The 23,409-nt window shown below is 33.8% G+C and overlaps 1 protein-coding gene across 2 annotated transcripts in view; it reads right to left on the reverse strand.

Annotated features, from left to right (window-relative positions):
- Positions 1 to 6,540: 6,540 nt before the first annotated feature.
- LOC145616329 (piezo-type mechanosensitive ion channel homolog) overlaps positions 6,541 to 23,409 on the reverse strand; it is a 34,061-nt gene continuing 17,192 nt past the window's right edge. For both annotated transcript variants that reach the window (XM_081671028.1, XM_081671029.1), the window contains exons 16-22: positions 19,877 to 22,422; positions 17,789 to 18,184; positions 15,358 to 15,516; positions 9,724 to 10,236; positions 8,788 to 8,926; positions 8,516 to 8,660; positions 6,541 to 7,153 (exon numbers count right to left, since the gene is read on the reverse strand). In XM_081671028.1, coding sequence (XP_081527154.1) covers positions 7,018 to 7,153; positions 8,516 to 8,660; positions 8,788 to 8,926; positions 9,724 to 10,236; positions 15,358 to 15,516; positions 17,789 to 18,184; positions 19,877 to 22,422 — 4,034 coding nt within the window. In that variant the 3' untranslated portion in view covers positions 6,541 to 7,017. The remainder of the gene's footprint in view (positions 7,154 to 8,515; positions 8,661 to 8,787; positions 8,927 to 9,723; positions 10,237 to 15,357; positions 15,517 to 17,788; positions 18,185 to 19,876; positions 22,423 to 23,409) is intronic.

The raw sequence follows: 23,409 nt of genomic DNA on the forward strand, positions 1-23,409 counted from the left end.
ATAATCCATGAGATTAATAACTCTATATGATTCGGAACCACAAAAGGAGGATCGAGGATGATGGTACGAAGTGAGTCATGGAGTCACATTCGCCCGTATTGGCCTCTACTCGATACTTATTGCAAAAAGTGATTCTTGTGATCTCAAAGGCATAGAAACAATATTTTATTTTCTCCAAACTAACAATAGGTTAAATTGGTGAATATTAATGCAACATAGAATTTTAAAATATTAGCGATCACTTCAATTAACAACAAGATTAAAAAGGGAACCTAAAACGATTGTCAAAATTATCTTATTTGGCGCTATTTTCAATTACATATTCCCTTTAAACATGCAATATGGTGATCATAATAACAATTGAATACACATCAATATTGGAAGCAATTTAACCATAAATGCAACAATTAATATATGACAAAAATAATAAAAAAATCATTAGAAAAGTAAGAACAAAAGGAACATAATTCATTATTTTGATTTTGTTTGCTTGCAACTATAAAAACAATAAATGTGTTAGTAACTTCAAGGAAAATTAATAAAACAACAATGTAATTAAATTTAATAGAGTTGATTCGGGACCAAACCCTCAAACAATTCTACCTTTCACGCCTTGGTTTTAGCGTAGAGCTGCGGGTTAAAGTACGGACTCCAGGGAGTGCTTAAGGGAGGTATGGTGGAAGAATTGGGAAGGCTAGAACTTAGGTTAAAGCAAGAGAGAGAGAGAAGAGAGAAGGTTATGGTGTAGGGAGAAAGAGAATGATTTTTGGTGCCCCAAAACTGGAGAAATAAGGGTCGTATTCATATGGAAAAGGAGTAGGGTGAAGCACGGAACCCTAGAAATGAAGAGGCACCACAGAGAGACACTAATTATGCACCGTATCACGGTGTGTGTACCGCGTCACGACGCTGAATACCGCAACATGTATGAAGTACCGCGACGCAATGCGAAATACCATGTCACGGTGTTTCTGTCATGACACGGTGCACCAGTTTCCTTAAAAGCGTCCAAAATCATTAAGCATGTGACATTTTAAACGCGAAGAAGACATGTAAAAACAATGTACCACGGTATGTGTACCGCGACACGTCATCATATATATGCCACGTCGCGGCATTTTACCTTGACGCGATAAATTTCAGTTTTTTTACGTCTTTTTAAAACTATGATAATTTTTAATCTGTAACTTGGAATAAATTATATAATATATCGTTGGAAAGCTTATCAAGTCTAATTTCTAACACTATTAGAATCAGGTCATAATCATTGGTAAATTTTAATATATAGCTGTTTTAGTGAAAGGGTATCGGTTTTGGGCCGAGTTTAGTGTTTTGCTCATATCTTATTCGTTTTTAATCGGAATTGGACTTATGATATACCGTTGAAAGTTTATTTAAAGACATATCCAACTAAATAATATTTGGAATAAAATTATAGGGCCACGAAATCAGTTCAGCTCGGGTTTGTGATGCGGACACGAAAAGTGGAAAATAAGTTACAGTTTGGGGAAATGAACTAAGAATTGGGTTGGTTTATGACATATATTAGATTGAATATGGATTTAAGAACTCCAAAGATTAAATTCTCAACCTGACCAATAATGGCGGTGAAAGGTTGTTCATCATCGGGATTGGTTTTGGGGAGACATATTTAGGTGTCTACACCGTATCATAACAAACTAAAAAACTTTACACAAACCTAATGCTTGAACTAAGAAAAACCCTTTCAAATGAAAGGTAAAAACCTGTAAATTAAAATCTAAGTAAACTAATTAAAGAAATAATCGATTTAAACTCCAAGAAAAGCTACTAGACAAATCGTAGCTTTGCTTTGATAACCAAGAAACTGTGCATTGCTTGCTGGCTGATTGCATCAATAGTGTTTAACTACAAACAAGTTCCTTAAGTATAATGACCAAATCCTTGAAGTTCTCCATGCTTGTATTCATCTCAGTGGGACCAACAATGACATCATATAAGAGGCTTTTGGCAATTTGGTTGAAAATTTTAATTATTTAATAGTTTTGGAAATAGTTGGTGGTTAATTTTGTTTTTTTAAAAAATAAAAATTCTCGGTAGTTATTACTAAAAAAAACTTTACATACCTAATTGTCGCAATTTGTTAACTATTATACCAATTTGTTGCAACTGATAATTTTAATACCAATGTGTCATTAAGATGCTAACTTGTACGTATACCAATGTGATCCATTGATCCACCTTTATTTTCAGGCTTATCAAATCAGATAACACCAACAACTCAAATTGTAATACATTACAAATTGATTTTTTTTTAAAAGATAATAATTATAGTTAAATGTATATATTCAAAAAGGTGACAAAAGATATAATGAATCTTTGCTTTGAGAAAAAAAAAATATTAGTATCACATTAAATTGTTGCCCAAAAAAAAAAAATATCAGTTCACATGAATTTCCAAATAATCGTAATTTCCAAATTTATAAACGTAATTATCCTAATTTTTCCAAATTAATAGTACCTAATTTCATATATTTATGAACCCTGAACCTCAAAATTAATATAACAAATACTATCTTCCAAATTAAGAAACCTGATTTCCCAAATTTATATTCACCAAATCATTGATTTCGCTGATACATACATAAACTTGAATCTTCCAAATTATCTCGAATTAGTTTTTATGGTCGGGCGATGCCCCGAGTACTGCATTATTCTATGATTAAAATCCTTCTTTTTACTTAATGTTGTTAGAATGACATGTAATATATGGTGATAGCTTAGTGGCCAACCCTTTAGTTATTAAACTTAAGATTGTGGGTTTGTTCAAATCTTGTACAATCCATACTTTTAAGCACATGAAATGTAATGATTCGATGAATTGAGGAGAGCGCCACAAGACTCACTTAATTGAGGTGACAGCCTCATGAAATGTAAGCTTGTTTGAAACCCCTTTTGAGTTACGTTATAACGTTAGTAGTAGTATAGATTTATTTCTACAATTTTTAATTCCAAGACCCACTATATCTAGCAAATCAATGATAGTTAGAGCTTTTATTTAATTTTTCTTTGAATCAATGTAGCTTTTAAAAAGCTTGAGATAACTCATATGAATAGTGTTTGGGCAATTCATATCCTACCTAAATTATTATTTACTTATTTGACCCAAACAATTAAACTAGGCAATTAAACCTAACTTTAATTGCCTTTTGTAGAACTCTTATGAATAGCGTAAACATTTATACCCCTAAAAATATTTACAATTTTGGGTATTTCTAAGCTATTTCTTTGATGTTATTGAGTTTCTAATAAGGTGTGCCCATGGTTTTTCAAATTATAAGTTGTGCCCTCCAATTTAAGGTGTTTAATCAACCATACCCTCTAACGTTAGCCGGACGTTTGTAATAATTGTATAAAAATGGGAAGTATAAGAAGTGGATAAGAAAAAAGAAGAAAAAGTACATCGAGAGCTTGACATATCAATGGTTGCTTTTAAAAGAAAGAAGAAAAATTAGATGAGAAAATGTGGAAAAAAAATGGTTAATGATAATCCTCTTATGTAACTCTAAACCAATTTAGACGAGAAATTTCTCTCCAAAGTTGGGTAATTAAGAATTAACACAAAACCTAACGTTGAGTAAACATCACAGGGTACACTTGAATAAACATCGACCTTAAGCTGGAGGGGCAAATCTTGTAATTTTGAAAAAGCATGGGCACATCTTAGAAACTCAATAACCAAGGGGGCATAGCTTAGAAAAACCCTTTTCTTCATTAATGTTACCAATAACTAAAGTTGTTATATGAAGGAAAACTGAGAGAGCTCCGCGAAGATGGCTAGCTATAATTCATATCGAGTGCTTAAGCCACCCTAGTAGGTGCATATAAGTAGATGAAATAAAAAACAATTAAGGGAATAATAAAAAAAAAATTAAGGGAATAATAAAAAAAAAAAAAAGAGAAATAAGTGGGTTCCACAAACAAAGTTATTAATCCTTTTGCAGATGATGCTACTCAATTTTTTTTGGTTTTCAAGGTATTTTTCAAAATAATATTTTAAAAGGAAAATTTCCAAAAGTGTGTAATAAGTAGCTTTTGGAAAAAAAATCCTTATATAATTTTACTAAAAAATTACTGTTGTTTAAATTAAATTATTTTAACATAAATTGTATTTAGTTTTTTACCTATTAAAAACCATTCTAACTAATTCTCCATTATGTTTGTTTTTAATGTTACTAAATTTCACTGATTAAAACTTAATTTTACTAAAATTAACTTATCTTTGCTGAAATACAGAGTTAAGATAACATTTAGTGATCAAGTTTTCACCTTATGGTGATCAACTTTTTTTCATTGCAGTTTGGTGACTGAGGTCAACTTTCCCGTGAATTAACTCAACTGAATTATATCTAACTTACCTTTAACAACACCAAAACTTAATCACCTCCAAAAAAAAAAACATAATCACTTGTCATAAATATGTTTGGAATTATTTATGAAATTTGTTTTTTTTTCCAAAAAACTAGCCGTTCGAGTTTAAATTACAAAACGTATTTATTTCACTTACTAACAAAAAGAGAAGATAATCAAAAAGCAACTCGTCCAAACTCCATTGCAAAGCTTCATCATTTCACAACAAATCCAATAGCACAATCTTCACAATTTTTTTCATCCTGCAAGAACAATAAAAACCAAAATAGGTTATGGAAAGGTCAAAATTTTTCTGTCTTTGCAATAGAAGGCCAGTACAAAGAGTATCTAGGATTGTTAGACATCCATGCATGAGATTTCTAATATGTCCAACCACAACCACAACTTCACATAATTCATTCACTCATATACTCTGTTTTCAAAAACAATAACAATCTAAATCAGAGTTAAGATTACCATTTATGAGAACAAAAATATTGTAGAAAGATCAGAATTGTACCTTAGCAAAAAGTTAATAACCGTTCGTGCAAAGCTTTTCCAAAAATGGCTTGAGTCCAAAGGAGAAGAGAAAATGAAAAGGAGGGGGAGAATATTATCCTCTGTTTTTGTAGTAAATAATACAAAGACAAAGAAGAGGAGAGTAGGGTGAAGCGCGCGAAAAAGGGGAACAAAGGGAGCGGAAAAGTCATTTCATTAACCACGTTTTCGATTAAAAAAAAATTACATTGCTTAATTCTTATTAGTTAACCTTAGGTGACTACGTTTTTAACCCCAAGTTACTAAGTTTTTTTCCCCCAATTTAATTAATGTTACCGGAAAGTTAACCTCAATCACCAGCCTGCAATGAAAAAAAAGGTGATCACCAAAAGGTGAAAATGGTGAAAACTTGATTACCAATTATTATCTTTAACTCTTGAAATCCAACTAAGCTTATTTTTAATGAATATTCTTAATTAAAAGAAAAGAAAATAGGGCGTTATAAATGGAATGAGGAAGTACTAATGTAGATTTAATATGTATTTGCAAATGCATATCAAATATTAAAATATTGAAAAAAAAAAATGTAAAGCACGTGGAGATGAGAAAAAAGAGGAGAGGGATGGACAAGTTGGACCACTTTTAAATGTACCACAGAAAGCTTATATAATATCATTGAATATGTAGTGATACTATTTCTACACGTAGTTAGTACCACTGAATAAATATACAATACCATTGAATGAATATATAGCCCGATATTCTGGTCATTATAGAACCGCGCATCAGTGGCCGCCAAGGTGTTTGACTACAGAACCATGCATGTCTGTTAGAGCGAATTGGATGATCGGGCCGACTCTCGTCGCCTCTTCCCCTCCATATGAGACTCGCATCGAGACGTCCTTGCCATAGAATTTTCTATGTCCTAACCCTTTCACTGGCTATAAGGGTTGGAACCGATCCCCTGGTCAGGGGCCAGGGTTGGCTCGTGGACGGTGCCACTTTTATTCAGAAAACAGACAAAGGTCAGTACACGTGGAGAACCCTCACGTCTGTTTTACAGGATTTACGTAAACATGGTTGCGAGAGAGCTAATCGAACGGGAGAGTACTCAGCCACTGAATATTCAATGATACTATTTGATCATCTAGTAATACTATTAATCACTCAGTGGTACATTCTAAATCCAGCACATGAGGGTGAGAGAAAGGAGGAGAGAGATTGGTAAGTAGGGCCACTTTTAAATGTACCGTTGAAAGCTTAGATAATATCATTGACTATGTAGTGATACTATTTCTACACGTAGTGAGTACTGCTGTATGAATATATTGTACCACTACATACATACATGCATAGTACCACTAAATGTTCAATGATACTATTTGATCATCCAGTGATACAATTTAAATGCAGAAATACATTTACGTGAAACCCCAATACCCCTCGTTATGTATTTACTCATACATCACAAACCTCCCTTTGAAAGGCCTCATAATGGAATACTGGTTCATTTCTTGGGGAAAACAGTACGGAGTATTCACTATTGTATTAAATATTTAAATATAATTTTCTCACGTGTAAGGCATGCACCCTTGACTAGTGCAAGTATTACAAGGTTGAAATACAAAGTAGTTTAGTTTTGTACCTGTAAAGTTTCCAAAAAAATTCAAAGGCAAATATGAAGGTGAAAATACAGTAATTTACATGATTCAAATACCTTGTGTATATATACAATTATACTTTAATAATTCTACAACTACTGTAACAAGTATTTACAGAACAACATCTATTTGTTACTCTATAGTACAGCTCGTATGCATCCCCCTTGCCCCTCCTCAAGACTCCACACTCAGAACAAGTTGTCAGTACTGTGAAATCCTCAACAAGAACAAGTTGTCAGTACTGTGAAATCCTCATCAAGAACAAGTGAGCAGCTGCTGTTACCCTAATTGCTGAGCAATATAGTGTACAAGTATAAGACTCTATGAGCGTTCTTCCAAAAACAGACCGGTATGGATATTACTGATACAACACAAATGACAGTTTAGAGCCGAGTAAAACTCCAGCTGAAAAGATCACTCATCACAGTCTGATCTATGTCCAAAAGAATCATAACCAAATATCCATCATCTAATCTGGTTTGGTGTATTCGAGCAACATGTGTGGTGATCTATAGATTTTCACCAAGGTCCAGTAAAGGACTTCCTCCACTCCCAGTTCACCTTCTGCTCTTGCAGCATATATGTCCTCACAAATAGCAATCAACCTGTACCAACCAGAATAATTATGTAAGTTTTAATTTCAGTGTTATTATATGCAGAAAATGCTGTATGTTACTCCCACCATGCAGAAATAGTCATCACATTGTCCTAAACCCTCATAATTAAGGATACAATATAATTATACAAATTGACCTTAAGCATCCAGATTTTAATGTTCTCCCCTTCACTTAAGCTGAGAAGTGTCATAATCAATGATATAATCATAAACAATCTCTAAACTAGGAAACGCCATTCTTCTCCACAACCTTAATATACAAATATGATACTCTGTATTATTTGTTCTGAATCGAGGGAGCATATGACATCTCATTAATCAAACTAGGATTGGGGGGAGGAGGGTCGACAAAGAAATTTTTTTTAAAAAAAAATCAATGCAAAGAAAAAAAAAATAACCATCTCCTAAGGGAATGTGGCATCAATCTAGGCTTTACCAGGAAACTTGGATACAAAGTGTGTACCCAAGAGTAAGACCTATTGATTTTCATGGGCTTTTTTCTGCTAGGAAACCTAAACAAAGTGATCCCGTAAAAAAAAATAAAATAAAAAAGGGTGATGCCGTAGCATTTGTCAATCAGCCTAGCCCAATCCCTGGTCTTTTATTTAGGTGCCAGAGCAACTGTAAATGACTAAAAAAGATTAAGTTCCTAGCCCTAGAATTGGAGACTGGCCCAGAGACTGAACACGCCCTTCAATTCAATCAACTAAAAGTCAGATTCTTAAGAATAATCTCCATTCTAATATGATACACGCCAACATATGTAATCGTTAGACGAAAATTAAAATTCTCTTATTCCAAACACTATTTCAACTAAGTGCTAGACCAACAATTCACTTTTGTACCACAAACAAAACATGACACAAATTACAATGTGCTCCAACTTTTATATATCTTGAAAGTAGGGTATAGAAGGGTTCAGTTTCAATATGCCTTAAGAAGTTTGTCAAGTGACTGGATTGGTGTTCAAATTCCTTTGCTATTTGACTTACCTAGTTACCTGACGTTAAATATTCAGCTGTTTCTTAGACCAAATGCAGGTATCAAAATTAGAACCATTCACATTGATTCTCCAGTTTCTTTTTTTCACAATGCATATAAAAACTTAAACCAATATGAGAATTTATCATTTAAAAAATGGAACTAAATCTGAATAAAATGGTTATTAAAGGTTTAAAACTTGACCCATTAACAGTTGGAACTCTGGTACCTGTACATGTGCTCAACCCAACTCCAATCTCCAAATTCTCAAAGAATTGGAACTTTTTGTCTTCTTTAAGGTATATCATATGGAACAAGCAACAATAAAAACTAGCAAATGTAAAGTAAAGGGAAGCTGAGGTAGAAATACCTATCACAGGAAGGAAGGTTCTCATATGGGATTCTCATTCTAAGGTCAGAGCATTGCAGCCTGATGAACCGACCAACAGCAAGCACAAATGTAATATATAGACCCCAGATGCTGAATTTGCTTAAAGTATCTCCAAGAAGTCCCTCTAATTAATAAGATTCAAGCATTAGAAGACATCACAATTACTGAAGCACTAAAAAAAAAAATTGCCAAAAAAAAAAGACATTCATTTCTCAAGTTCTTTATGGTATGCCAGCGCTGCTCATACTTACGTGGTGTTTCTTCTGAGACCACGATTGCTGTAGGTCCAGTCAGACCTTCACATCTAGAAACATTTAGTGGATTGACATCATAAAATGACCACCACTCAGGATTCTGATGATTGATGACAAGATCGGCATCGACTTTTAACTGAAACAAAAGAAATCAGACAACATAATGATAGAAATCTACTTGTTTTTATCCCTCAAGGAAGAACAAATTTGCACTGTTGCAATTTGAATTTAATCTTTCCAATAAGGTGATCTAATACCATAAATAAGAGTTTTTTTTTTTTTTTTTTTTTTTTTTTTTTTTTTTTTTTTTTTTTTTTTCAGAATTCTTAAATAACAACAAATGATTAGCATAATTTCCAAAAGAATTTAGCAAAAAATCTTAATTAATACTCCCTCTGTTTTTAAATACTTGCTCCGCTTTCCTTTTGCGGCCGTTTTTAAATACTTGCTCCATTTCCTTATTTGGAAAACTTTTATAATATTTTATTCATTTTTCTTAACTAGTGGACCCAATTTTATTACTTTTAGATTCTCTCTCCTCCAATTTACCTTCCACCAACCCCACTATCTCCATATTTTAATACTTTCTCCATTTCTCCTAAAACTCCGCACATGGAGAAATGGAGCAAGTAATTAAAAACGGAGGGAGTATATATTTCCTCGCTATTGCACTAAAATCAGATTAGACCTCTTCATATCACATAACACCATGCTAAGAACAGGGGTTTTTTCATTTCTTTTTTTTTTAAAAAAAAAATAAATAAATAATTATAAGTTTAGATACAGAATGAACTAGTAAATGAATAAGGATGAATAAACAAACCACTAACTAGCGTTGTAATAAAATTTCTGATGACCATAGATATCAATTTCAAAGATTAAAAAATAGAAGCTAAGCAAAATGCGGAAAATATAAAGTTTAGCATAACATACCTCTGGTTCAAATGGTCTCACATCACCAGAACCAGTAACTCGGAAGAATCTTGGAAAGATGTTCTTCACTCGGAAACTATTCATAGAACCATTGAAAACAGACTGTAACTCGGACCTTTTTGGAAGATCAGACACATTGTCAACATCTCTTTCATATTTCACAACCTCTTTTCCTTTAGGTCTATCCCTAGTCAGTACCCAAGAGAAAATTATATGCACATCCCTGCCTACATTAAGAGACTCAGTGAATCTCTTTTGAACTACTTCTGGGACCAGCCAAAGGGTACTAGCATCAGCTTGGCAACATATTACTTGAATGTCATTCGTATCATAAGTAGTCAATAAACCTTGAGGATCAAGATCATCCTTGTTTTTGACATTTTCCCACTCCAGCTTTTCACAAAGGGTGGTTTGATACAGGGTCAGCCTACCACCATTTGTCTTAATATCAACCTGAACACTGACATCTCTAACAGGATTTGCGATGTTTGTTGGATTGCCACTGCTGTACATCTGCAACGAAAATAGAGTATGAGAGTCTCAATGATGACATTTGACAATTGCATCTGTCAAAAGTACATCCATAAATCATAAAAGTAAATTTATAGATTCCAAAGTATATATCCAATGACATAATTCTTTAAACAAGTCATTTTAACAAAGAAAACACACTAGGCCATGCTTGGATTGGGGATGTGATTAAGGTGTAATAAAAGTCAAACCAAGAAAAACATAGTGATTAGAGGTGTTGCTGTCAGAGAGGGTTTTTACAAATGAAATAAGGTAGTTGTGACGGGAGGAAAAAAGAAAGATGGAGGAATCATTACCCTCATATAGAGGGTAATAGTTACCCACCCTCCCCCTAGTATAGCTACTACCCCAAAATGAGGGTAATAATTCCTCTACTTTCGCCTTCTCACCACACCATCATTACGTATCCCCCTACCAAATACATACCACTATTTCCTCCTTCCCTATATCCGCTTTCATTAAGTTTGACTTTTATTAGTAATACATGTCAATCCAAGCATGCCCTAATAATCAACAAATAGCAGCTTTGACAAAAAAATCCCCAATTTGTATTCTAACATCGCTATACTACCTCCGTTAGTTTTTATGTTTGCTCTACTCACTTTATTTCATTTTTGGCATACCACATTCAATACCATCTTATCTCTTACCCCACAATATTTTCAATTCTCATATCTCTTACTTACACCCACCCACCTTTTCATACAATCTCTTTTACTTTAATGTAGAGAAAAGTATATCAAATCGAAGCAAAAGCAAAGACAACTAAAACGAATTTGGGCTGCTGCAATATTATGAGGACAAGGGTGACATCCACATCATCTAGTTGTTGAGATTGAATGGCCCAAATAGGTTTTCAATGGTGATTTATGATGAAAACTAAGATGGATGTATGGGAACACTCTAAGAGATAGAATCAGAAATGAGGTTTTTGCAAGAAAGTAGGTGTGGCAGGCATTGCAGATAAACTAAGAGAAAACCGCCTGCCTTGGTTTGGGCATGTAAGACGAAGACCCGAGGGTGCACCAGTTCGAAGAGTAGGACCATGGAGGGCTTAAACGAGGGAAAGGGTGACCGAAAATGACTTGGTTGGAAGGAGTTAGGAAGGATATGAGGTATATGGATTTGCATGAGGATGAAACATTGAACCATAAGAGATGGAGGAGGAAGATTTATGTCGATGACTACACAGAATAATCAAATTTGGTTCATGTTAGCCGACCCCACTTATGGGGTTGAGACTTTGATTGATTGATTGATTAAATATGATGAAAACTATGAACCAATTACATGCGTCAAAGGTAACCCAAAAACCTATATATTATATGGAAAGTCCTATTTTTAGGAAATTCATGTTTAACCTTCAGGAATAAACAGTTTAATTATAAAAAAGATCAGTAATAAAAACAAAAGTCAGCTATAATTAATAATAACCTATACAAGATAGATAATAATCAAGACTAGAAATATACACTATGGATAGAAGATATTAAAACTAGGGAAAGATCAACATTAAGAAAGGAAATATATCTATATGTATAAAGCATGCAGTACTTCAATAACATACTTTGTTTTCATAGAATTAAAAAAAAAAAAAAAAAAAAAAAAAAAAAAAAAAAAAAAAAAAAAAAAAAAAAATTGATTTTTACACTATTTAAATATTAACTTAACCAAATATTTTTCCTAATACTCCTACCATCCTTAATTACTTGACCAAACTCCTTCAAAAGTTGTCCTTATTAATTTGACAAACTTCCATGAATAAAGAGGACCTGCTTTTTTTTGGAGAAGGAAAAAAAAAAAAAATTTATTTACTTATAATAAGTAAAAGAAATTAATAGTTAATTAGTTATAGTTATGCATTGGCATGTTGTGTGTTGACACATGATATTCCAATGGTTGTAAGTTTAACGAGGCAAAGTAAGTATATTGTGTTATTATATTACTAAAATAAGTGGAAACAAGGTATAAATAGCATGCGGCAGAGTAAGGCTCCGTTCACTTCACCTTATTTATGCTGATATGAAACTAATTTTACTAGACTGAAATAATTTATGCTGAACTGAAACTATTTACACTGAATTGAAACTAATTTTGCTGAACTAAAATTATTTTTTACTAATTCTCTTTTATATTTCTTATTTAGAGTTACTAATTTTTACTGAACCGAAATTATTTTTACTGAACTGAAATCATTTTCACTAAACTGAACTTATTTTTACTAAATTGAAATTATTTTTACTAATAATAATTTTTTAAGGTGAAATGAGGGCCTAAGTATATTGTGTGAGTATGTTACTAAAATAAGTGATAATAAGGTATAAATAACATGGCCTTAGTTCAATCCTGTAAATTAATGTTCATATTATCATTAAATGCATATAACGTATTTTAAAATAAATATCAATATAAAGTGAAATTCGAACATTTTCTTTTTATGCACTAGTATCCACTTATGGAATACTTTAAGCTCTAATTTCTTATATTTTGATCAAAAGGAAACACATTAATTATCATCAAACAGCAACAGTGATAATAAGCTTTTGAATCATTTTGCTTCAAAATTGTTATACATAAGTTGTTGTTCATTCAATTGAAAAGTAGAAAAAAAACCTCATACAAGTAACAAAAATTAATACAAAAGTAAAGAATGATGCTAACCCTCTCTATTCACAATGGCACAACCACTTTCTCTCACATCTTTCTTAGTTCAAAATTATTAACAGTGCCATTACAAACTTTTGGAGTGCCAAAACAAGCACTTGACACACTAAGTATGTTATTATGTTAACGAATGACAATCCAGAGACAATATCGAACTACTGTGTTAACTACTGTATTTTACAAGTACTGACAGCCCAAATATTGAACTTGGAAACTTCTTTAATCTAGCAAAATATCCAAACCATTAGCTAGGCACACAATGCTCCAAAAAGACTTCCTCTCTCTATTACTCCCAATCTCAGATACATAGCCACCAGATGCACCAGAACAAAATGCAGCTTTTAAGAAATAAAAATTTATTAACTTCATTTATGTATAACTATTGATTTGGAAACAATAAGAAGAATGAAAGACTTAAATATTTAAATAGAATAAGGAAACAAAAGCATGTGAGTATTATAATTGAGTAAGCATCAAAATTGCATTATAACTTTTCTATCATATAAGCGGGAAATTCATTTTAAATACCCATGTGTTTAGCCTAATTAGACTAAGAGTATGTTGAGAAGCAAATATTTGCTTAATCGAAAAATAATCAGATCAAACCACATCATATTAGATCACATTATTATGTTTGTATTAGCTTATTTATATATAAATAATTTTTCCATGATTTAAAATTTTTGAAACTTTCATAATTGGAAAGTACTCATTAATAGGAATATGAACCTAGTCTATGATGGCATCATGAATTAATAAGTTCATTAAGATGACCTATTATCAAACATTCAAGTAGATTTCTAATGAAGATATTATGTGCCATGAATCACTCAGGTACTTTAACTATATATCTATCTCATGGACAAATGTGCCCAAAATACAAAAAAAACATTTATGTTTACATATGCATGAAAAAAGGAAAAGTTACCTTCCATAGTAAAAAATCCAATCTAAAATACATTTTTGATGATTCAACAACAATTTATAAATCAACCATAAGTAAAAACCAGATATGCTTTTGCAAATTAGTCACAATTGGATGAAATTTTTTCAGCATACTTATTTTTAGTCTATTTTTCTTGTTCGTTATTTTATTTTTTGGGGGTGGGGGCTATTGATTTACCTGAAAAATGATAAAATTTACATAGGGAAATTTTTGTTTAATTGATTGTTCTACATATAAGTTTGTATGGGATGCAACACAAATGAATAAAGAGTAATAGTTTGAACATATAATCTGGTGAGAAATTACTTTTCCCCAGAAAGAAATTGCTTTTCCCCAGAAAGGAATAGTTTGAGAGAATATTGTATTCATTTTCTTCATATTTCACTATTTTTTATTACAGGAAATATTATTTCCCTCAAAGTATAGCAAACGTCGGTGTAATTGATTAATACTTCTACCTGCCGTGGTATAATTACAGTAAACCTCAACATTCCTCCCTCAGAATGTTTCAAAAAGTATACCCTACTAATGGAAAAACTTAAAAAGTATGTGCATTGTTTTATAGTTAAGCTAAAAAAGGGCTCTGAAAAATATCAAGGGACATGTTTCAGAAGAGTTAGAAACTCAACGGACCTCTGAAAAAAGCAACATCGTCAGGAGCCCTATCCTGGGAAACACTATTTTTTGCAACAGCGATATTGAAAAAGTTTTCGAAACAAACATTGTGTAAGGAGTAAGAACATAATTCTTCTCCATCCAAAACATACTTGGAGAATATCAAAATCATAACAGAGACATTGTCTACCTCAATTTCGATATAAAAATGGGCCATCTCACAATACAAACTCAAGTGTTTATTCCCCATCTTTGTAATGATTATCACCCAGCAAGACAGCTCTATTCCTCTCTGGGTCTGCAACTATTGAACAGGGATGCTTTTTTCTATTTTAATTTTTAGTTTAAAGTTAGCCACAACTACAGAAGAGAAATAGTACCCACCCACTCTAGAACTGCTGACTTGCCGTGTCAAAATCAATAATATGGTACCTGCCAACATAGTTGCTTCCCTGGTATGGATGTCCCATAAAAGGATTTATGTATACATTTCCAAGAAATCTTGCATGGAAGGAAAAGGGGGGATACGTGTATGCAAGAAAAAAAATAAAAAGCTGACAAAATAGAGAGGGTCAGTATTCAAAGGTAGTCACTCCACTAACAATCCACAGTTTTCCTTTTACCATCACAGTTGACCAAGGAAAAGGAAAAAGGTATTTCCAATGTTATGAAATTCTAGACCCTATAATGAAGATAAAATATTTGTCATTATGTACTGGAACAAACAATTCTAACAAAGGGGTAGTAATTAGTTATATGTTTTAATTGAGTCGAGTAACAAAAGATGAAAACAGAACATCCAATTGTATAGGTTAAATGACATTCAATAATTAATTATTGCAAATTATTCAAAATTCATATTTTAACAAGATTCTTACCAGCATAGGAGCCCAAATGACACATATCAAAATGAGGAATAGACATATGCCACTGCAGAACTTAGTCATTTTTGGCTGTTTCTCTCCTTGTTTATGACTTGCTCTATTTAAAATGGCATCACATTTGACGAGATATAAGCTTGCATTTATGTCCTCCAACTGTTCAAGATACATGGCAACATTATTAAACATCGAATAGGTCTTTACTACATCGATTAAAATGGCTAAACAAAGGGAAGAAACAAAAATGCAAGGCCACAATTATCATCAATGCAAATCAACTTGAAATGTGAAATTGACAATTAAAAAAAAAAACCCAACGTTGAAAATCAAGTAAGAAAATCACAAAGAAAACGATAGGACAGTACATAATACTACCTCTGCTTTCCTAAGTTCTACTCACTTTTCGTTTTCATCCGTTTTTTTAAGTTCTACTCACTTTCTTTTTTCATCCGTTTTCTAAGTTCGACTTACTTTTACTTTATTCCTTTATGACAACCTTTATTCATTTTTTATCAGCTAAAGCGCTCACTAAATTTATTCAATATGACTTAATTGTCCCTAAAATCATCATCTCTCTCTCTCTCTCTCTCTCTCTCTCTCTCTCTCTCTCCTCACAACACCTTACAACCCCCACCACCACCACAACAAACACCTACCACCATTGGCAATCGTACAGCCACCTCATCCAATAGTTCTCCTCTCCTCCGACACCAATGAACCTCCTTTTTCTCTCTCATCCAAAAACCCCAAACTCAGAAGAAAAGAGAAAAAAGAAAAACAAAACCTTTGATTTCATCTTCAGCTTCCTCGCAATCTTCTTGTTCATCATTCTACTCTCTTGTTCAAAATCGTAAAATTTGCTCAAATTCTCAATTTCCTTCTCTTTTGGTACCTAATGACTGACGTATTCATCTTCCTAATTGCAGCAACTGTCTCTCCTCTCGCTCTCAGTCCCCAAAACCCATTTACTGCAGCAATTCCCCTGATTAGTTTCTCACTCAATTCGACTTATTTTGGGTTTGTGATTTTTCACTAAGATGAGTTGTGCTAATTGGTTCTGCTAAAAATTGCTGAATTGGATTTAGTTATTCTATTTAATGAAATGTCACTTGGTTTCTGTGGTAATTGACAAAGTGGGTTTGTATTATTCGTTAAATTGAACTGTGCAACGATTTTCTATTTTTCTGCGGAAATTGATGAAATGGTGTTGAGTTATTCATTGTTGTGTTGGTGGTGCAGCTGGGCTTCGTGGTTGGGTCGGTTGTGTGTGTTGCGGATGGGCTTGGGAATAGGTGGTGAAGGATTAGGTCGGTGGTGGTGGCAGTGCACTACCATCGGAATGAGAAACAGGGGAAGGAAAAAAGTAAATGGACATGGTGGTTGTAAGGAGTGGGGTGGGGGGAGAGGAGAGAAGAAAGAAGGGATCGGTTTTTTTTTTTTTGTTAATGCAAACCATAGTTTTTTGACCAAAGATTAATGATAAAACACTCACTACGGTCATAAGTTGGAACAAAATTTTAATTAGGGCCATTTTTTTATTTTAAAAAAATAAAAAAAAATTACAAATCCAGGTAGCAAAAGGGCTACCATGAAGCATTACCCTAAAAAAGAAAAAGTAGAGGGTTTGCTCCATACCATTCCATTGGAGCATTTGGCTGTAGTGTAAAGCTTCAGGAATCTAGATCTTCCTACAGGTTGGGTATTAAATAAAGTGTTTACCTTTCCTTCAATTTGCATCCTTGCCAACATCTTTCAAAAGAACATTCTCTTGCACATTCATCAGGTTTCAAAAGGCTTAATGTCACCTGTTATTATCTACTCATAATAAAATCGCTAATATAAAACTTCCGTAGTCCCCCCACCCCCCCCCCCCCCCCCCCAAAAAAAAAAAAAAAAAAAAAAATTAAAAAAAAAAAAAAAATTAAAAAACAAAAAAAAAATAAAATAAAAAATAAATCGTCATTATTTCTGTTAATACTACCTCAGTCAAGAATTGGTGTTCCTAAATTGAACTTGAAGCATGTGAACTATTGAGCTGTGAACATCAAAATATTAGAGTATATACCATGATTACCATCTTCAATAGTTTAATCGTCATCCTAAGTGAAAATTATTGTCCACAGAGACCATAATTATGGATAATGAAGTTTAATTGTGGAGGGGCATTACATACAATCATACTCTGTATCTAAGTATTAGCTCCAAGAGAGGGAAAGAACAAACAGAACAAAGTTAAGATCAATCAAGACAAAATAACACTCAATGTTATTGGGTAACAATTTATAAAAAGGAAAAGAACAGAGGCATAAGTATAAAAAAATAAATAAAAAAAATAAAAAATAAATGAATAAAATAAAATAAACAGCAAGCACACTTGTCAATTATCATAAGGAGAAAACGGAATGAATACACTGCAAGCTACTATTACCTTCAGCCAGTCATACATCGTCAATGATGTTGTAGTACATGACCAGTCAAGCACACAACGTAATTCATAAAGGAACGGAAGAGCTCGATAAAGCCGATACCCAAGGTAGTTAATCCTCGAAACTGTGCTGGTCAAAAACTGGCGATACAGTGTACTTTTATGTGGCATTCCATAGCGAATTTGTATTGCCTGAAGTGCTAGGGACACTGCTTTTGTCAGAAAGATAGCACGAAGTGCTAAAATTCCAGCGTACTGTTGAAATGGTTGCATGTTCCAAGCATATTCTGTAACTGAATACGTAAAGAGTACAAGGTTGAAAAGGTAGAACAAAACTTTCCCCGTGGCAAATGAACATAGGTAAATAATTCGATCAACCACTATTAAGAAAAAGATAACCTGCATACAAACAATTAGCAAAGTTACTTATACCATCACATACACATAAGCTTGGATTTTTAACAAAATGCACACTACCAGATAAAAGCAGCAATAAAAGTAATGATGCGATTACAAATTTTTAATTAACAGATTTAGTAACTGAAATAAAAAACATAATATTCTAAAGTTATTCCTACTGTTTGTCGCTTACATTTGATGGTCACTGAATCAAAGGAGTAGGGGAGGGAAAGAGCAGACTGATTACCTTTGATGTTCCTAGTTGGGATAATTTTACCTATAAGTCCTCTACACTAACACCCCACCCCAACTCCCCAAGGTTTCTCATCTCCATTCCCCACTTTCTACCTGGTTCTCTCTCCCTCCAACAACAACAAATAAGCCCCAATGATAAATCATCAACCGCTGACTGCTCTTAATCTACGACACAGTCCTCCAATTATTGCAGCTTCCCTCTGATCTCCAGCAGTTGTGTCTCTCAACTTTTCTCTCTTCTTATTCGTAAGCCATAACACAAAAGCCTATTCTGTGTGGTGGGGTTGTACGATGCTGGTGGTGATGGGATTGTGCAGTGCTGATAAGGTTGCACTATTAATCATAACAAATCCCAGATCTTGTGCGGTGGGTTGTGTGATGCAAGTGGAGTCTACTTGTGTGCAAAGGGGAGGCACAATTGTGTAAAGTGGAGGTGGTGTAAGGTTGAGTGGGCCAGTGCTGGTAATTATATGGGTAGAGAGATATGTTGTGATTTTATCTTCTTATATTCCCTCTATTAACAAACATCAAAGCTTTGAGTGTTTTTCTTTCTTTTCCCTTTCTTGCTTCTTCTCCCTTATCCCTCTACATAGTAAATGCACCCAAACGTTATCAATAGACTGTATGAACAAGGGGATTGACAGTTCTACTTACAGCATTATAAAGAAAGGACCAATTCCATCTCTACATCTTCTTCCTACTTTGACTTCTTTTGAATCTTTTAAAAAAATTTATCAAATATAGACGGAAGGAGTAACTTTCTACTTAAATTATATCTATTATATTAATCAAGATACAGAAGATATAAGAAGATACAAAAAAGAAGACTTAGAATCATTGCAGAAAAATAATGGTAAGACAGATATGCATGCTAAATTACAATTTACATTACTGAAAAACAACTAAGACCTCGGACCTCCATAGAGTAACAACAAAGGCATGAAAGATGTATAATCAAATCCTGCAAAACTCCCAAATTTTATACGTAGTATATTTTTTTCCTTTCTAACCATGACACCTAAAGGAAAAAAAATAAAAAAAAATCAGACCTTCAACAAAATTTTTGCCTCTAACTCTTCTTCCCCTATGCCTACTAAAGAAAAGGTAAATTGTTAAGCTATAAGTGTCTTCCTTTGTAGAGTTATAATATGCATTGTTCAGGTAGAATTTACAGCAATACGGACTTTCCAAGTTCGTACAAAGGCTAGGGAAGTGTGCACAGACCATATACATTAATTTCTTCAACTCTGCGACTTATAGAATTTGCTTTAATTCTTTTTGATAGTGAGTCAATGAACATTAGTGTACATAGACCGTGCACACAAAATGTTTTCATCTGATTGATTTCCAAAATATATACAAAATCTTAACACATCAGTATGACACCTGACCCAAATACAACACATAAAAGAAATAGTAACAGATTTAGAGGCTTACCATTAATATGAACACATACTCCTTAGGGAACTGATCTTCAAGTTGATAAACACCAAGAAAATCACTTTTATTCTTAATGACCGACTGGTAGAAAATAGCAACCAAAAAGAAAACTGCAAGATCAGCACCAAATACATAGGCATATAGGTCAACTTCTCTTTTTCCACCACCAATTACAGATAATACAGGATATGGGAATCCAACTTCTTCAACATATCCCAAGCGTTTTGCAATAAGAACCTCTCTTGCAACATCGGCAGCAGGTGTTAGTGATTTTGACCAACCCTTTGACACACAATCTGGCAGTGGAGGGGCATGTACAACTTCAAACACAGCCAAAGCTACATTGGGATTTTCTTCACTCCTCTCAATACTCTGAATGTTAACCCTGCAAGCAGAAGGGCAAACATTTGGATTTTCTCCCTTGCAATGTTCACTGTGGACGAGCTGAAGCAATTGATTCATTCCTGACTCAATCTTCTCAGGTTGAATGCCATCTTCTGGCCATGCCCCAACGTCCATGGACAGCTGAACAAAATATGGAGGAGACTCTGCTCCCTGAGTTAGAGATTTCCAGTAACTTAAGCAGCTTCTAGCTATCATCTCCACTCCATCTTTCAGTGGTTGGAAAACTTTGTTTAGCTTTTCACTCCAGCTAGAACATGGGCCAACATATTTTCTTTCATGCATTTTTCTCTTGATAGCATTAAACTCCGATAATGCACTCCAGTCACCATCTTGGGCAGTTATGGAGCTCTGTAAAAGCGTAAATAGGTAGACCAAAAAGATAGGCAATGAGCTTATCACAAATGATGAATTGATTTTATGATGAGGAAAACCCAACTCTTGAAGCAAAGTCAAGTCAATCAATCCACAGTGTTGAATGATTATTTGGTACAAGTATTCAATTAAGATGTAAAATTCTGTATAGATCAGCATGACAACCCAGAAGGTATAGCTAGGGCCTGTGTTAACACACAGAGCATAGAAAAAAAGGGCTGCAAGGTATACCATAGATAACAGACTGAAGTTCCAAAGGAAAACAAGAATAAAGCAACAGTAACAAACAATATCATTATTGGATCGCATCTGGGACCATATGTGCCTAAAGATTCTCAAAAGCTTCAGCTTCACAGATTCGGACATAGTTCTACTCTTGTCAGACTGCAATGAAGATGTACGAGCTATATGAACATTTTCAGGATTTTGGCTCTCCATTTCACCACATCCTTTATCATCATCAGAAGAATGGCCGGTTGAATCCAAATCTTCTTGTGATACATTCAAAAGACTTGCAAGATTGGTAACAGCTTGATTTCCAAGAGATTGTACTTGAGAAACACCATCACCTATCAGCTGCACCGCAGATTTCAATGGGTGATCCTTTGACTGGCCTTTAGAGCTTTTTCTTTTTCTTTCAACTACTGACTGGTGATCAGAATCCTCAATTTCAGTAATTTCACCAAAAGATATTTCTTTCGAATCTTGAGTTGTTAATTGTTCCGCATTTGGACTTTCAGATTTTCTGTTAACTGGAGATCCAAGCAATTCTGAAGGTAGAACGAAGTCACCAGAAGTCTTCTGCCCCTCTCTTAATGTGTGAGCAACCCTAAAACCTCTATCAAAGTTAAAAGAGGGACTTAACAAATCCTCCTTATCAGCAGCCGTAAAATTTTTATCCACAATAAAAGAGGCACTTCTCCGTTTCCTTAAACCTCCACTTCCAGGAGATAGCTGACCATGATTACCCGGAGAGTTCATACTGTGAAGCTGAACTTGCAGGTCAAGCATCTCTGATTTCATCTTCTCCACTTGCATATTACGTTGTCTTTTCTCCTCCTCAGTCTCACGGATATGCTGTAACTGTGCAGTCTTCCATGCAGCCTTTTTCTCTTGCTCACGTACAATAGCTCCAATTTGCTCTGCCTCAAGATATCGCGATACATGTTCAAATTCTGGAGATGAGAACATATATGATTGCAGTGATACCAGCATGAATATGACGATCTCAACCAATGCAGATCTTGAAGTAATACGAAACCCGTAATCATATTTATAAAATCCAATGGCTTCATAAATGTAACCTACAGTGCCACACTTTCCTTCATTGAAGACTCCAATAAAAGGAGATTGATAAGCAAGAGACAGAACTATAATTACAAAATTATACATGCGCAAGAACTTGAAGATTTTGTTTCTTTTCCGAAGAATTTCCAATCTCATCCGAAAGAACACCAAAGCAAAACCAAGATATCCAAGGTGCAGAATGTCATACTCCAAAGTTCCAGTTATCAAAATCAAAGTAAGCACAAGATCCAGCAGGTGGCAATAACAGTAAAGTCTCAGATAGTCAAAAATGGTCCACATACTTTTTGTTTCAAACGAAAGGTCTTTCCAAACAAATATGTTCTTGCGCTGAGACATCATCTGATTAAAAGTATATGACCCTGATAAATTGGGTGATCTGTCAGCACGCAGCTTGAAACAAGCAACGATGAAGACTATAAAGTAGCTGATAAGCATTCGAGTATCATCCACAACAAGCCCTGCAAAACATGATGAAAAGTTAAAAATTATGATTTATGGCTTAGTTGAGTAGTAGGAATCTAAAACAGAAATAGTTTAGCAAAACAAGACCTACTATAGTTTTATAATTATCAAGAAGTGGATTTCTCCATCACGGAAGGAAACGACGACAAAAAAATGGCTGCATAAAACCCCTTTCCAAATTTTACAGAAAATTGACATAAGAATGCAGATTAATATTACTTATAAAATGAGTATAGAAGATGACTTTCATTATTAACATAGTTTGGTTTGTAAAATTATGATTAACAAAGAAATTCATTAAATTACTTCATAATTTTTTGACAAAGATATCCATTATTAGCAAATGAGAAAGAAGGGATATAACTAGTACGCAAGAAGTGCTCACATCAGACACCATTCGAACAAAGATGTAAAATCAACGCCTATCAAGAAAAAATTTCTATAGTACTTAATGGTATCTCATATTTTCTAACTCTCTACTCCAATTCTCTTTCCATAAACTTGCCAAAAAAATCTTCAAGCAACCAGCTTCATTTTCAAAAGAAGGTTCCAGGGAAAATGGTTAAGATATGCTTTTACAAGGTTTTGACAGAGCATGAAAGAATAAAAAAAGTGACATTTTGATCTATGGAGTGTTGTAAATGATAATAGAACAACCATGTGTGATCGTATATTGAGCCAATGGACAAGAAAGTGACATTGTGATCTATGGGGTGTTACAAATGCTACCTTACGAGTGGGGATATTGGACTAGGCAGAAGTTCAAGAGAGAGACATGTATGTCAATCTGTCATCAAAGAACAACAAAAAAAAGTTGCAATCTTCTTACAAGACTACTTACTATGTACCGGCAATGAAGGATAAATATTCCTCTATATGGAATTGATCGTACTACCTATACCAACAAAGTGTACCTTTCATTCTAACTAAGTATGATGTGGGAGAGAGAGAGAGAGAGAGAGAGAGAGAGAGAGAGAGAGAGA

The sequence above is a fragment of the Chenopodium album genome, chromosome 26, assembly GCF_948465745.1.
Source record: "Chenopodium album chromosome 26, dcCheAlbu1.1, whole genome shotgun sequence".
In the NCBI taxonomy this organism is placed as follows: Eukaryota; Viridiplantae; Streptophyta; class Magnoliopsida; order Caryophyllales; family Amaranthaceae; genus Chenopodium; species Chenopodium album.